This window comes from Sinohyriopsis cumingii, chromosome 7 (assembly GCF_028554795.1).
Source record: "Sinohyriopsis cumingii isolate HCF-2022 chromosome 7, ASM2855479v2, whole genome shotgun sequence".
Lineage (NCBI taxonomy): Eukaryota > Metazoa > Mollusca > Bivalvia > Unionida > Unionidae > Sinohyriopsis > Sinohyriopsis cumingii.
In genome coordinates this window covers 94,351,837-94,366,564 of record NC_142967.1, presented here as the reverse complement: position 1 = coordinate 94,366,564, position 14,728 = coordinate 94,351,837, and the positions used below count along the sequence as shown (strand labels likewise).

At 34.1% G+C, this 14,728-nt stretch overlaps 1 protein-coding gene and 1 long non-coding RNA gene across 2 annotated transcripts in view; one reads left to right on the top strand and one right to left on the bottom strand.

Annotated features, from left to right (window-relative positions):
* The window catches only part of LOC149795748 (putative pre-mRNA-splicing factor ATP-dependent RNA helicase PRP1), a 56,888-nt gene extending 47,448 nt beyond the window's left edge, over window positions 1-9,440 (top strand). The window contains exons 12-13 of the mRNA XM_089965660.1: window positions 3,392-3,561; window positions 5,841-9,440. Of these exons, the coding sequence (XP_089821786.1) occupies window positions 3,392-3,561; window positions 5,841-5,961 (291 nt within the window). The 3' untranslated portion in view covers window positions 5,962-9,440. The remainder of the gene's footprint in view (window positions 1-3,391; window positions 3,562-5,840) is intronic.
* LOC149795747 (uncharacterized) lies at window positions 1,527-13,843 on the bottom strand. The gene is made up of 2 exons (XR_016422396.1): window positions 13,470-13,843; window positions 1,527-2,849 (listed from the first exon to the last, which is right to left on the bottom strand). It is a non-coding gene; the product is annotated as an uncharacterized LOC149795747 (long non-coding RNA).
* Window positions 13,844-14,728: the final 885 nt, after the last annotated feature.

Below are 14,728 nucleotides of genomic sequence, written 5' to 3'. Positions count from 1 at the left end.
GAGATAATTTTGCATGCAATCGGCTGTATCACTCTAGAGACCATACTTTTCATCAGACTGGAAATATTGCCTTATATGACCAAGAATTTGAATGAATTGGACATTTTGGAGAACAACACTTATTATTGATGTAATCTTGCACTTGATTGACTGAGCTTATTACCATACTGAAAGTTATATTTGTGATCTGATTTTGATCAGACTTTGGATTATGTGCTTCTGTCATCTTGTTGATTTTCATTGATATGTCACTGAGATCGAGGCACATTTGATTGACTGGGCAAGTCACTCAGAAAAGCCACATTTTTGATATGTTTGGTTTATTATCATCAATATCTTGAATGTCTTCTATTCTGGGAAGTAAACTGCATTTTAATTTTTCATCTTAGAATGAATTTTTATCAAGATATTGTAAAATAAGTAAAATCCAAATGAAAACAAGTTTGTGAGATAGTTAACATTGCACGTGTTCTTATGCTTGTACATAAACCTGTATAATAAAATGGTCAACTTTTAACTTACATAAGCCAGGCGACATGATATCATGGGCCTGTTCTTCTCTACTTAAAATTGCCATTAATATGGTAACATCGTCACTGTTGTATCCCAACAGTTATTTTTAAAGAAATGAAATAATCATTTTACTGACGTTTTCCCTACAATTGTATTTTTACATTCGTTGCAGTTGTGGCTATAGTTCTTCCTAAAAGTTCAATCCTATCTTTTGAATTTTTAAGTTTTTTCTATTTTCTCAGAGCAAAATTTAAATAAGAGAAGAAAGCATTAGTTCTCTCCATCTTGATACTATAGAAAATGGAAATTCAGATTTTGGTTGCCATTGGGTCACACCCTTATTTTTCTGACTTAATGAGGTATGTTGAGCTTCAGAGAAGATACCACTCCAATAAAATGTGCACAAGGCTCAACGGATAATGACATTCAGGATTCATACAAAGAGTAGTAGCAAACATGTGTAAAACATTATAGATGAATAAATGATATAATGTCTTAAAGAGTAATTGTACTGGACTAAACAAAATCATGCAAATTATTGTTTTTATGGATGCTGACTAAGAAGCTTTTTAAAAGCTTGGCATGTGTCAGCTGACTTTATATAAGGCAGTATGGAATTTCATAGTTAGCCCCAGATAACGCAAACCTCTTCTTATAAAACTGAATTTGGTTTGGGTAAATACATGTTGTTGTTTGGGATGGATCTTAGTTCATACGTATGTAGTACATTTTTATAAATTTAAAGTTACACTTTAGATAATCAGGAGCTAGTGCATGTAAGGATTTATAGAGTTGTAAACCCTTTTGAAGCTGAGTTCTCAGCTGAATGGGAAACCACATTAAAAAGATTTTTTGATGGTGTATCTGTATCAAGAATAAAAACTGCTCGTTTTTAGATTTCAGTAATCTTTCTTACCCCAGATATAATAGCTTTGACATTATATATGCATTGTAGGTTATACAATTTTATTCTGTTCAAGAAATAAAGCAGTGAGTTTTTTTTATGACTATCAGCTTGCATTTTACAGCACAAGATATTGTCTATCTTGATGCCAAGTAGTGTTTCATTTTCAGACTGTTGTATATCCATTTCTTATCATCACTTTGAAATAATTTTTCTCAGCTTTTACTCTTGCTCGACTACCTTTGGTCATGGCTTTTGATTTAGCTGCATTTACCTTTTTATCAGTTTCTTGTCAGAAAGTTTATTTAAAATGGAAACTTCTTCTTGTATGCCTTCATGATAGGCTTGAAACCAAGTTAATTATTCATGGTTAACTTGATATATGCTGAGCTTTTCCAACAGTATTTTATGATTTACAATGTCAGTAGCCTTTTTAAGGTCAAGAAACACTTTACCCATAAGGTTACCTTAGTCTGTTGCTGTTAACTAACCATCCATCATTCTAGTTAGTGTTGTCTGGCATTAATGCCCTTCACGGTAGCCTGATTGTTATGAATGTAGTAAATTAAGATTCCCAGTATTTATATCTTTGAAAGTGACTACTACCTAAATGAAAATACTGTTGAGGCCATCACCATACCTCCTTGTATGTGGGGTAAACCAATTTTAATTTTGTAGTACATATTTGCTACAGTAACTTTTGCAAAGATTCTGTTCTTGTGCCACGCCCTGATGTCCATACTCCAGGTGCTCAACATTAAGAGGTTAGTGTTAAGACTGGTTGACACAGTGTCAGGTTAATGTGACTAGATGGTACATTGTGCTACATGTCTGCGCCATGATTACTCAGTGCTAGACATCTCTTTAAACTGTTGCACTGCAGACATCATAGCGATATAACTGGAAAATTGTTAACGCTACATTAAAAATCTAAATCGCACCCACCCACCATACTCGAGGTCCAAGTCAAACAAAGATGGTGTTCATATGTCGGCTTTGACTAAGGAGTCGGGCTGGGACCATGTTCTTTTCAATTCTGGCCACTAATACTAATTGTAGGAGTGACTGTTTAGCTTGGTTTGACGATTAGATTTCTGGAAAACAAAAGCAATGCAGTAGTAGCAGGTAGGTACTACATAATTAGAAACTATTATACCCCCGGAAAAAAAACCCACAATGTCACAATATTACAATTGTTAAAAATATTTTTAGATTAATGTCACAAAGTTAATTACATCTTTAGTAAGACTTATTACAACCAGGTGGGAATATCAAGTGCATCATGTTTAGGTAGCATGGAAAGGAATTTCCATCCTCCTCAGTTCCTTTCATTTGTAGCCAAAATTGAAGACTGAAATGGAATCTTATATGTTTGAATGTTTCTATTCACCCTTCTTAAACACCACAACTTGCAGCTACAGCCAGGTTGTGTCTGCAAAGAAAGAAAATATTACACGTGATTAAGACTGACATATAAAACTTTAGTTTTGTCAACCATTTAAACCATAACAAATTTAGAGTTTCTGAAAATATGTGTACCATTTTGTTTTCCATAGATATTGCAAGCCAAATTCAGTGTTATAAATGTAGTTAAAGGTGTTATCACACAGGCCTTCTTGCATGGGAAAGCAGTGTCATGTAATTAGAAACATGAGAAAACGTGTTTTATTTTTTACTTTTAATTATAATTCATGGACAGAAAATTGGCACAGCCTCACAACTACCCATAAATGATGACTAACACCAATAGTTTGTGATAGATTCTATTAATCCAAACCATGCAGACAAACTCTGAACAAGTCAACTGGCAGACCAAATTCCTTTGGCAAATTCTATCAGGTTTTGAGTTTGCTATCCCACCAACATGCACACACACACACAAGATTCTTTATGTTGCACGTTATAAGAGACGAGATTTAATTTCAGCATATCTATTACTGAGTTTTTAATTTTTATTTTATCCTCCATTTGCAGGTTGCCCATTTGGAGCGAACAGGTCACTACCTGACGGTGAAGGACAATCAAATAGTACAACTCCACCCGTCAACTTGCTTGGACCATAAACCAGAGTGGGTCTTGTACAATGAGTTTGTATTGACCACCAAGAACTATATACGCACTGTCACAGATGTCAAGCCTGAATGGTAACTTAGATTATTATGGGATTTAGGTTATTAAACTGACAACATGAACAGATCCATTTACAGAGATGCCCATTGTCCCGAATAGGGTATGAATGTCCTGAATTGCTGAAGCTGTTCATAAATCATTCTGTTATAGAAGAAAAAAAATTCCTGAAAAAAAAATCCCAAAATTATTTGGTTGAATTTGAAGTCATACGAGTTATTTCAGTCCTTTTAAGTCTTCTATGGTAATTTATGTCATATGATCTGTTTCACGTCATTGCCCAGCTGGCACATTTCAGTTTGCATGATATAGCTTTCTTCATGATGTTCTGTGTTTTTTTAATTGAATTCTACAAGATTTGTTTATTTGCAAACTAGAATTGGCACAGTTTCCATAATCCTCGTGTCTTGACTTAAGAATGTTGAACATTGATTGTCAATCCACCTCATTTGCCATTAAATATTTTAAAAAAAGCTGGCAGCAAGGCTTAAAAGAGCCAGACGCAGTTTGGAGGACAGTGGAAAGAATAAAAAGAGCTGTGTAATGTAAATATTTTTTATAATCTTTTGAAATGATTTTATCATTCTTCTGGCTTCCACGTGAAATTTGTTCTTGCTTTGGTAAACGTCCCTAGATTTTTAATAGAATCACAAATTTGCTATACTTCTAATAATTTGTTACCCAGTTTGTCCCTAATTTCACTGGTTGGCAGTGGGCATCTCTGTATTTAGGACACTGATTAGGAAGGCAACATTTGCTCCAAGATTATCCGACTTCATTACTTTGACAGAAGCCATACTTATTTAAAGTATTAATTTATCAGTCTATTTAAAAAATGGAGTCAGATTCATAGCTTGAATCATTTCCCATTTATGGCATAATATTAAAGGTGTCTTCTTCACAAATATGATCAGTATATGTTGGTTTATGGTTTATCCTCACGTCTGTATTTTGTTAAGTTACCTGGTCATAAGACCAAGTTGGTTTATGGTTTATCCTTACATCTGTAGTGTCATGCAGCATGCATCCAAGAACAATTTCTGTTTTAAACTTCACAATAAAAAAGCACGAAACCCATTTTTACCAAATTTTTCACTTAGGATACTTCTCTTTCAAGCTCATACAAATGGTGCTTAACCAAGGCCACTATTGGCAGAAAAAGAGAAGAAAAAACACTTTTCCTAAAATTAGAATATTTTTTGTCCAAAACTGCTGAATTGACTTTGACTTTTAAATAACTCTGTAAACCATTGACTATAAATAACTTCTAAAAAGCCATTCTCTAGCATTTGACCAACTTTGACCGAAAGCATCATAAGATAGAGGGCTTTGACATAAGCTATGTTCATCTGCCACAAAATATGGCCACCTTTACTAAAAATGAGCCACTGAGTTTGACCATGATGTAATTCTAGCATGCACTATTTAGATTACACTTTTTATGCCCAAATTGGCTTTTTTTGCCACTTATATAGCAATAATTAAGCTTAATAACTCTTGAGGGTGGGCATGTTTGGCATGTATAGTTTTTCATCTAATTTGGTTACTACAGCAGCAATTTTGAAATCTTACCGTTGCTACTCCAGAACAGAAAGCCATATCGCCATGGTTTTTGTTACCAGAGGACATCTTGGCGCAGTTAGTCTTAAATAAAAATTGTGCCGCTCTGATAGCCAGTATGTCCTACATGGTGGCCATCTTTAAAATCTTATCACTACTCCTCTGTGGGAAGGTTACGTCAGGATTGGGTTTTCACCATTGGCCACAGGTGCAACCATTTTTAAAATTTGTTATTACTGCTCCACCATATCGAAATGCAGTTTTCACCAGAATAATTATGTTATTTAGTTGGTCCTGAATAAAAATGTTGCTGATGTGGCCTCAAATGTGACTGCCACAATAAACAGACTGAAAATATTGTCTCAAATTCTCCTGAGTAAATGCTTATATCAACATGGGGTTTTCACCAAAAGTTTTCAAAATGTGTCTAGTGGGTCGTAAATTCAAATGGTGCCAATGTTACATACACTATGCTGTGGCTAGTTTGAAAACCTTTCTGCTCACCAGTATTCAAGATAGTTTCAACAGTCAGTAGTTACAAAGAGAAATGGTCCTCTTTTTAATACCTGGAAATTCTGTTTGGACATTATAGCAACAGTCCATTCTGGGGAATCTTGTTGCTTTGTACTTCCTAACAATTAAATTGTATTGTTTTGTATTTTAATTTCTACTTGTTCTTGAAACTTGTTTAATCATTCCTTTGTTTTCTTTTTTTTTCTTTCTTTCTTTTTTCAAGGTTGATAAAGATTGCTCCACAGTACTATGAGATGGCCAATTTCCCGATTTGTGAGGCAAAGAGACAGTTGGAAAGAATCATTGCTAAGCTCCAGACCAAACAGAATCAAGATCAGTATTGATGTGGACCAGCATGTATGATTTCCATAAAAGGCTTATTTTGACCCAGCCTTAACTCTGTTGTTTTTGTTTAGGTCTTAAGTTTGTCAGATTAGACTGAATTCATCACCCCTCATGAGAAACTCATAAAACAGACTTTCACCTACATGGAAATCGATCAGCTTCAGGGTGGCCATACAGATAAATTTTATGTGAAAAAAAAAAAAACCACTAAAAGAAAGGAAAAGATGGTGGTATATGAAAAAGTAAATGGGCTCATTAGGTTAATTATGCAGTACACTAGTTATTGCTGGAACTATTATTTGTATATGCACAAATTTGCTAGACCTGTACACAGTGCAGTGAAGGAAAAAGTTACAATGGTCACAACATTTTATTCGCAAAATATCTGGTCAGATTCAAGCGCTACTTACTTTTTCAGTGTCACTGAGGAATATTGATATTTAACATAAATTCTTATGGATGTATTAGTTTTATATTTTTAAATTTATGGTTATTCTCTAATAGTCAACAGATAGTGGAAAATATATGGCTCGAAGCAGAATATTTACATACGCACTATTGATTCAAGGCCCGTCTCTTCCAGCATGTATGGAAAAATAAGATGTAAACTGATTTTCTTGACAGATATGCACAGTCAAAGCTGTCCTGGATTTGTGTTTAAATTGCATCGCTCATTTTTGCAGTAGGCTTGCTTTTGGTGGGTGAAATATACTGACACTGTTTGTATTTGATAACATATCTGTTGATTAGCATTTTAAAATATAATTTGCCCTGATGTTTACAGGTAATTGTTTGAATTAAAGGCATTGAAAATTAACATTTTAAATGCAAGTAAAGACTTGAGCAGCCAGGTCTTTTATGTATATATTCAGAAATAAATCTCAGTTTGAAAGGTAAGGATGTTAGAATATCAAAAATGTGTTCTGAATTTGAAATTTGTTAGATTTCAGAACAGATTTGCATAAAATTGTCAGTTTAACACCTGAGCAATGAATGACAATTCATTGCAATGTGGAGTGGTCTCAAGTAGGGGTGGGATACAATGGAGCTTTTGGTTGGAAGGCAAGAATTTTCTTTACAGGCAAACAACTACCTGTGGGAACTGAGAAATGACCTTCTAAGACAGGTTGTTGCTCAGTAGAGGTTAATTTATATAATGCCTGTAAATACTTAATTGTAAGTTGCCAACTGCACATATCCAGATCTGCCATTACAAAATGCACCAGAAGATCTGGGTCTTTGCAGTTTTGTTGGGAATAGCCAGAAGAACAAATTACATAGACTCTGATCTGCTGATGCATTATGTGGTTGCGGATCAGGATTTGTGTTGTTTGCGTTTGGACTTGAGTTGTAAGCAGGTATGGTACTTGGATTTATGGAGTGGAAAAGGGAGCCATTTAAGCTGGATGGGTACTTAATATTCTTGATCATTAAGGCAGGCTTGATTGTAATGGCTGTTGTATATGGCCACCCTGAGGCAAATTTCTTTTTGTTCATTTGTAAGATTACTTGGACTGGTTTCTTTGCTCGTTCAGAAGAATTGCATTTTTGTTAAATTGGTGTATGCAAAAAATATGAAGAACAATTTTACATTAGATCTGGATTGTAATACTACATTAAAATTTGAATCAGATGTATGGGCAAAATAGTTTCAAATTTGCTTCACTCAATTACTCAGTCTTTTGTTATCATGGCATGTAATTCTTATGTTGAATAGAGAAGAGAAATGAAATAAATATAAAGTTACAACACCAAGAGTTTAGTGTTTTCCTTCATAGCAATGGATAGTTGCCAGTGCACTAGAGTGAAACCAGAATTGTATTTGTTTATATGTCTCTCGTATGGAGGTGTTGCCTACAACCAGTATATATATATATAGATAGATAGATATAAGTAGTGTGACCCCGCTAGAGCATGATCCGTTATAACACGAATTCAGATATAACATGGTTGTGGTGTGGCTCCCAAATTTTCATATACAAATAAAAATCTTTCTTAAGGGTACGAAAATAATGTAAAAAGAGTATTATCATTTTGGGGAAAAGATCACATGAATAATACAAGATGATCATAGCGTGGCTCCTGAAATTGTATATGTATTTTTCTCGTACATCTGCCGTTTTTTTATAATTATTATTGGCAACATTGTTGGATGTTTAAACTTGTTTCTAAAACCATTAGTTTGGAGAGGAGAAATTCAGAGGCCCCATGAAAGGAAGATGCAGACTTGATACAAAATGCACTGAAATTTATCTTTTGTTACATAAATAAATACTTTGTACATATTGACAGACCATCTTAACAGTGCATTGTTATATCATAATCTGCTTATGTTGACATCTAGCTTGAATACTGTATGTTGTGAGATATTTGCTTTTTTTTTTAAATATTTCTTGTGGCGGAGATAAACTGGACAAGTCATTATCTCAAAATCTGTCTTTCATCAGATTTTTGGCTGCTCAAAAGTAATTAATATATGTACATAGACTGACTTTTGTATATGGATGGTAAGTGAACTTCCTCTTTTCACTCTGAATTAAATCCTTCGGAACACTTACATTTTCTGTAGTAATCCCTGTCATCAGACCAGAACACCTGCATATTTATTGTCCATTTGCCCTTTTTTAAATTTGTGATGCATGTGTGGCAGGCAGCATCGCTCCACTGCCGTAAATGTTTATTCAATACGCACGGAGGAACAGTGTCTAAAATCGACTGAACGACTGCCAATTCCTTTTTTAAAAATGTACCCAGTTAAAATAGTGTGCTGAAATTTCGAAGAAGACAGATTACCTTTGAGGCACCGATTGTTATGAAAACTTACTAAGCAAATAAAAGAAAAACATCAGTCTCAATCATACTATACAATTTTTTTGATGTTGCCATGAGAATAAGAAATGGGCGTTTGTTTGGTTCTCCAAAGCTGGCCATTAGTGATGACTTAAATAACTCGTGCACCCTTCATCAAAGAAAGGTGACTACAGTCTTCAATAAAAACAAGGAACCTTTCTTCAAAGGAAGTCAGTACCACACTTAATTAAAAGCAATGGAATCTGATGGATTGTTTCATTTTCCAATGTGACTGGAACACATTTACTGTGCTGTGACAGTTTCATTTTTGCAAGAAAAAAGTTTATGCTTACAAACGCTACCAACGGTGGATTAAAATTCAAACTAGTACCAACTTGGGACATACTGAAAAGTCAATGTGCTTCATCATTTGTTTCGTGATTGTGCTATTTTTTTCCACAGAATTCAGACCTGTATGACCTGTGACAAAATTATTGAATATTTTAAATCTGTGTATGCATATTTTCGATGGAATTACATGTATTGTGGAGTCAGTATGTATGTGATGAGTTTCGTGGGTGAGAACAGTGTTGATACTCTATTCATGCTATACTTTAGACATGTATATATAAACAGTATACACGTATATGTACCAATGCTTGGTTCTTTGAATAAAGTAAAATATGTATGCCTTCTCTGTCTTCACTACAAGCGTGTTCTCATTTATGTACTTCGATTTAAGATGGTAATTGTGCCAATTAATGATGTATCTTTGCACCTGTATTTATTAGCTACAGGTAGATGCATCATTTTCTAACTAACCTGTATAACATGGTTCAGTCTATAACACTGTCAGGTTTTATGGCTCACAACTACTGTAGTGGTGTTCACAATGTCAAGGATAGTTGTACCCAATTTTTATTGGGGATTCCGTTGAATTATAATAACTGACAGATACTCCTCATTTCAAGGTTTCTTTCAGGAATAATCTCCTGTCCTTGCATATCCTTCAGTTCCATATTCAAAATTTTTTTCTTCAGGCTTCTACCAAAATCAGTATTTCTATGTGGTGGTAATCTCCGTTCATTATACAAACTATAGAGGAGACAAGATTTCAGAATCGGCACCTTTTTATAAGAAATAGATGTCTTTGAATACACACACTGATTTTTCCGTTAGCATCATGAAAAGTAAAAAGAACAAAATCCGAGGGAATGACAATATTTTCTTAAAATCACAAAATTGGCAAGTTTAAAATTTTAGTGAATTTAACTTTTCATTTAAATTTTATGCTGGTTAATAGTTTTTGTGATGGATGTCCAATGGCAGTTGAATGGATGGTTTCACAACCATAGCAGCCACCTTTTTACGCTACAAGTAGATGGATGAACCCAGTGGCTTATGTATCTCAAAGTTATTTTGGTGTTTTATCAATAATTTTAGTCTTGAGCCTGCACTGATAAAAGCTTTATTGTGAAAACTTTGGCCCTGTTTACTGTCAATGTGTTCTAGATTAAGCTCAGTCTTAAAGGTTTTTCTTTGCTGCTAAATAAATGAAGGACTCAGCAAGAAGGGAATCTTTTCAAACATTACCCAACCATTAATGTTATTAGCAGTTGGGTTATTTCCTTGACCGAATCATCCCTCTCTACAGCAAAGCCCATGAGCTTACAACATTTAGCTTAATTATAATTTTGCAAATATGTAATTTGTTATGTTGTTATTGTGCTAATGTAGCATTTTACAGTAAAATAATTCCATTTTTTTTTAAATGTAACGGATTTTGGATGTAAATGGTCACGTGATACTGATTGGGAATTTTTTACAGCGATAAATTTTGGGACTTCTTTCGGTTTACAGTATAAATAAACATTACAGACACGTCACTGTGAAACGATTGTTTCGTCTTTTGAATTTTTAATTCAGCAAATAAATATAACTTATACCATTTTTATACATTTTCCAATATTCTTTGATTGATATTCATAGTTGACTATACAATTTAGCGTTCGTCTGTTACATAGCCGAGCAAAATGGCTGACTACGGTGAGTTTTCACTGCAATTTGCGGCGGAGTTTTTTGAAAAATTAGATGACAAGGAATTACAAGAAATGATAGCAGCGATTGAAGCAGATGGAGATGGATTTGATGATATTGCGATGGATGCTAAAAGCGCTGAAAATGAAATCGAAAAGAGATTGACGAATTCCCTCACACAGCACCCCATGACCGCCGTCACCCTAGCCATACATAACAACACTAATAGCGTGGGAACTGGGACAGTCGATTTTAAGGCCGCTGAGAGAGATACACCAAGATTCAAGAAATTATCTGAGGAAGACTTAAAAGCTGTTGAAATAAATCAATACTCAGAGGCTACTAAACAAAACACAAAATGGGGCTTTGGCGTTTTTAATGGTACATTTTTTAATTTTCTGTATATTTTTGTTTGCTTATTTTCAAACGTGTGTGGGTGTTGGTGGCATGGTGTGAATATGACCATTTATACAAAAAGAAAAACAAATATTTATGAGACCATTATTCAAAGACTGGATAAAGTTTATAAATGTTAAAACTACAAGAATAAAATAATCAGATTATTTACATGAAATATCTTTGATGGATATATTTTTAGCCTATATAATAACATATCGCATAGTTTGTTGAGATGACAATGTTTTCATGATATCTCCAACAGTGTGACTAAATACCATTGAAAAATGTATATTATAATTGATAAAGTGATTGTTTTGCTAAGTTAATTAATTTTGGATGTGTAGTCATTAATTTCCGTGAAAAAGAAATTACATAACCTTTTGCATTGCTGTTCTTTTTCTCAAGAAATAAATCTTCTGCATAAATTTGAAAGACTTTAAATGTTGAAGGATAATATTAATAATGTCACCATATTACATACAAAAATCCCAACCATAAGTAGACAGAATATGCACAAATTGAAGGACATATTGTTTTTATGTGTATTTAAAAATGATCTTGCCAAGTGTAAGAATTGTATTGCTATGAATATTTTTCTATTTACTTACAGCTTGGTATATTGAAATTAATGGATACAAACTTGACTTCAACACAAGCAGACCAGACGAACTGAGTGGCCACTTAAGATCCTATGCTGAGGCCCAAACAAAATTGTCATCATCCAGGGTCACAAAAATGCCAGCCAATCAGGCGCAAGAATATAACAAGAATTCCTTGAAAAATGTTTGTGCAGCCATAAACAGATACTTGAAGTACAATGGAAAAGATAATGACATTGTCAAAGACAGAATTCAAAAATGCTAATTCAATGTTAAATGCAAAACTGAAATTGAATTTAAAATCAGGTATTTCAAGGACAACCCAGCATTACCAAGTAATTTCACTGGAAGAATTTGGAAAAATCAATGTGTATATTAAAAAATTTGACCCTGTTGCCCTTCAATTCAAAATTTGGTATATGCTGGCTATTCATTTTGTGACCAGAGGTATAGAATTTCACCATCAACTGATCCCAACTTCCTTAAAATTTGAAAAGGGTGAATCTGACATGGAGTACATGACTCTAAATTATGAAACACTTTAAAAAAAACACCAAGGTGGTGTTGATGCAAAGCTTGAAGAAACAACAGACAAAAAGAATTTATACAACTGGCACAAACACGTGTCCAGTGAAATATGTAAAAAAATTCTTCAGAAATGTGACAAAGCAGCAAAGGCATTATTTACACAATGCAGTAAAGAATCACTAAGATCTCCTGAATTCTTTGACAAGTGGTATAATTGTAAACCGGTAAAACCAAATCAATTCTCATTCATGCCAGACATCTGCAAGAATGCAGGAGTGTAACGCTATACTGGTCACTCACTTTGTGCAACAGCAATTCAGGCTATGAGTGATGCTGGGTTTGCAACCAGAAATATTTTGTTTATGACAGACCACAAACATGAGGAGTCTCTAAAACCTTACAGTTGAAGGCCTAGCACTGAACAAAAACAACTAATTAGTTCAGTTTTGGAAAATATAGCTAATGGTGGTCAAGCTCTGTCTGTATCAGACCCTAACACCAACCCCCCTTTCACTTAGATCAAAGTCAGCAACCATTGATAAAGTCTCCAGTTCGAATTTCGAACACTGATTGCTCAGTCTTTCCAGCACTCCAACACTCATCTATGCAACCAAACAAAACACATGGCTGGTTTTGCGAGCAACTCTACATTTAACAACTGCACATTTAATTTCACATTAGATAAATGAAAGGGTCTTGTCAAGTATTAATGCTCTTGAAAATGATATAAAATGTTACTCCTGTATAAAATTTATTTAATTCTTACCATTATTTTGGTAAGGGATAACGTCATCTTGTTCATATTTCTGTGTTGTTCATTGATAAAATTAATAATGATTTATGGTTTGTTTGGAAATTTCATTTAGCACACTTGTTCTATCCCTATCAGTTGTTATCATGAAAGGTCGTTGTCATCTGACATAGCAGATAGGACTGGCTAAAATTAAACAAGAATGTTGTAAATAAACGAAATGTGTTGAAACCACTGGTAGCCATTGCTTAATATGTAAAGTATGGAGTTTCTGAATAAACATAACTGTGACAGTAGTCACATTTCATTTCACATTAGATCACGACATGGATCTTGTTAAGTATTAACACTGTTTAGAATGACATAAAATGTTATTCCTGTATAAAATTTGTTACATTTTTACCTTTATTTTAGTAAGGGATAGCATCATCTTGTTCATTTGTCCACGTTGTTCATTGACAAATTCCATAATGAATTCAATTTTCATGTTAGATTGGAAATTTAATTTAGCACACTTGTTCAGTCCGTGTCAGCTGTTATTGTGTAAGGTCATGGTCATCTGACGTAGCAGATGGGACTGACTAAAATTGAACAAGAATGTTGTAAATGAACGAAATATGTGGAAACCACTGGTAGCCATTGCTTAAAATGTCAAGTATTGATTTTCTGAATAAACATAACTTTGACAGTAGTCAATATGTTCGTGTGATTCTGTACAGGTTACGTATTATGGGCCGATGTGAAGCGGCGAATGAAAGGAAAGTATGCGCTACTTAAATTGGAATGCATTATTGATGGAATAAGTTGATTTGACAGTAGAAAGGATGAAATTGGAATAATAAGGATTAAATGAGCATGGCTTAGTATTTATCAATGTGTAAATTTTACCTAATCACTCAAAGTTTATATAAAGTCCTTCGGACTTTATTAACTTTGTGAGTGATTAGGTAAAATTTACACATCGATAAATACCCAGCCATGATAATGTAATCCTATAATGTAAGTATTAACAGATACAAGTTAACTTAATGGGGTTGAGTAGTGAAATCAAATATCATGCTTATGTTCGCTTCTTGGTACATTTTATTGATAAAATAGAAATAGGTCTAGAAAGTTTGGCTAACTAGAGTTTTCCAACCAAGAGTAAAGTGGCAAATTCATGACATTGTCCTGTGCTGTCTTTCATCTTTTATAAGTCATTCATCAGGCATTGGCATTCCTATTTTAAAATCATACTGAACACCAAAGTATGGCACATTTGTCAGTAAAAATCACATTCCTCATTAACTCCCCATGCCACCACTGGGCAGTTAGCCATTGGCCAAATGTTTTCAGACACATCTGGCGTATGATCTCTATTTTGGTGCCTTGATTTCCAAAAGAAGTCTCTTTGCTTGTCCTCAAGACTAAGTAAGGGAATTCAATTCATGATGTGCAGCAAGTAAAGAGAGCCGCCATATTCAACATTCTTCTCCAGGTACTTAACAGGAAGCACAAGAGACATCAGCTTCACTATGTTAATACAAAAACTAGCCCTAAAGCTCCCTCGTTATTAGATCTTCCTGTGATGAATGAAACTCAGCCATGCATACTTGGACTGAATAGGAATTAGACCTCTTTCCTCGGTGTCACAATTTGGGTTTTCAGTTCCGACATCAGGTG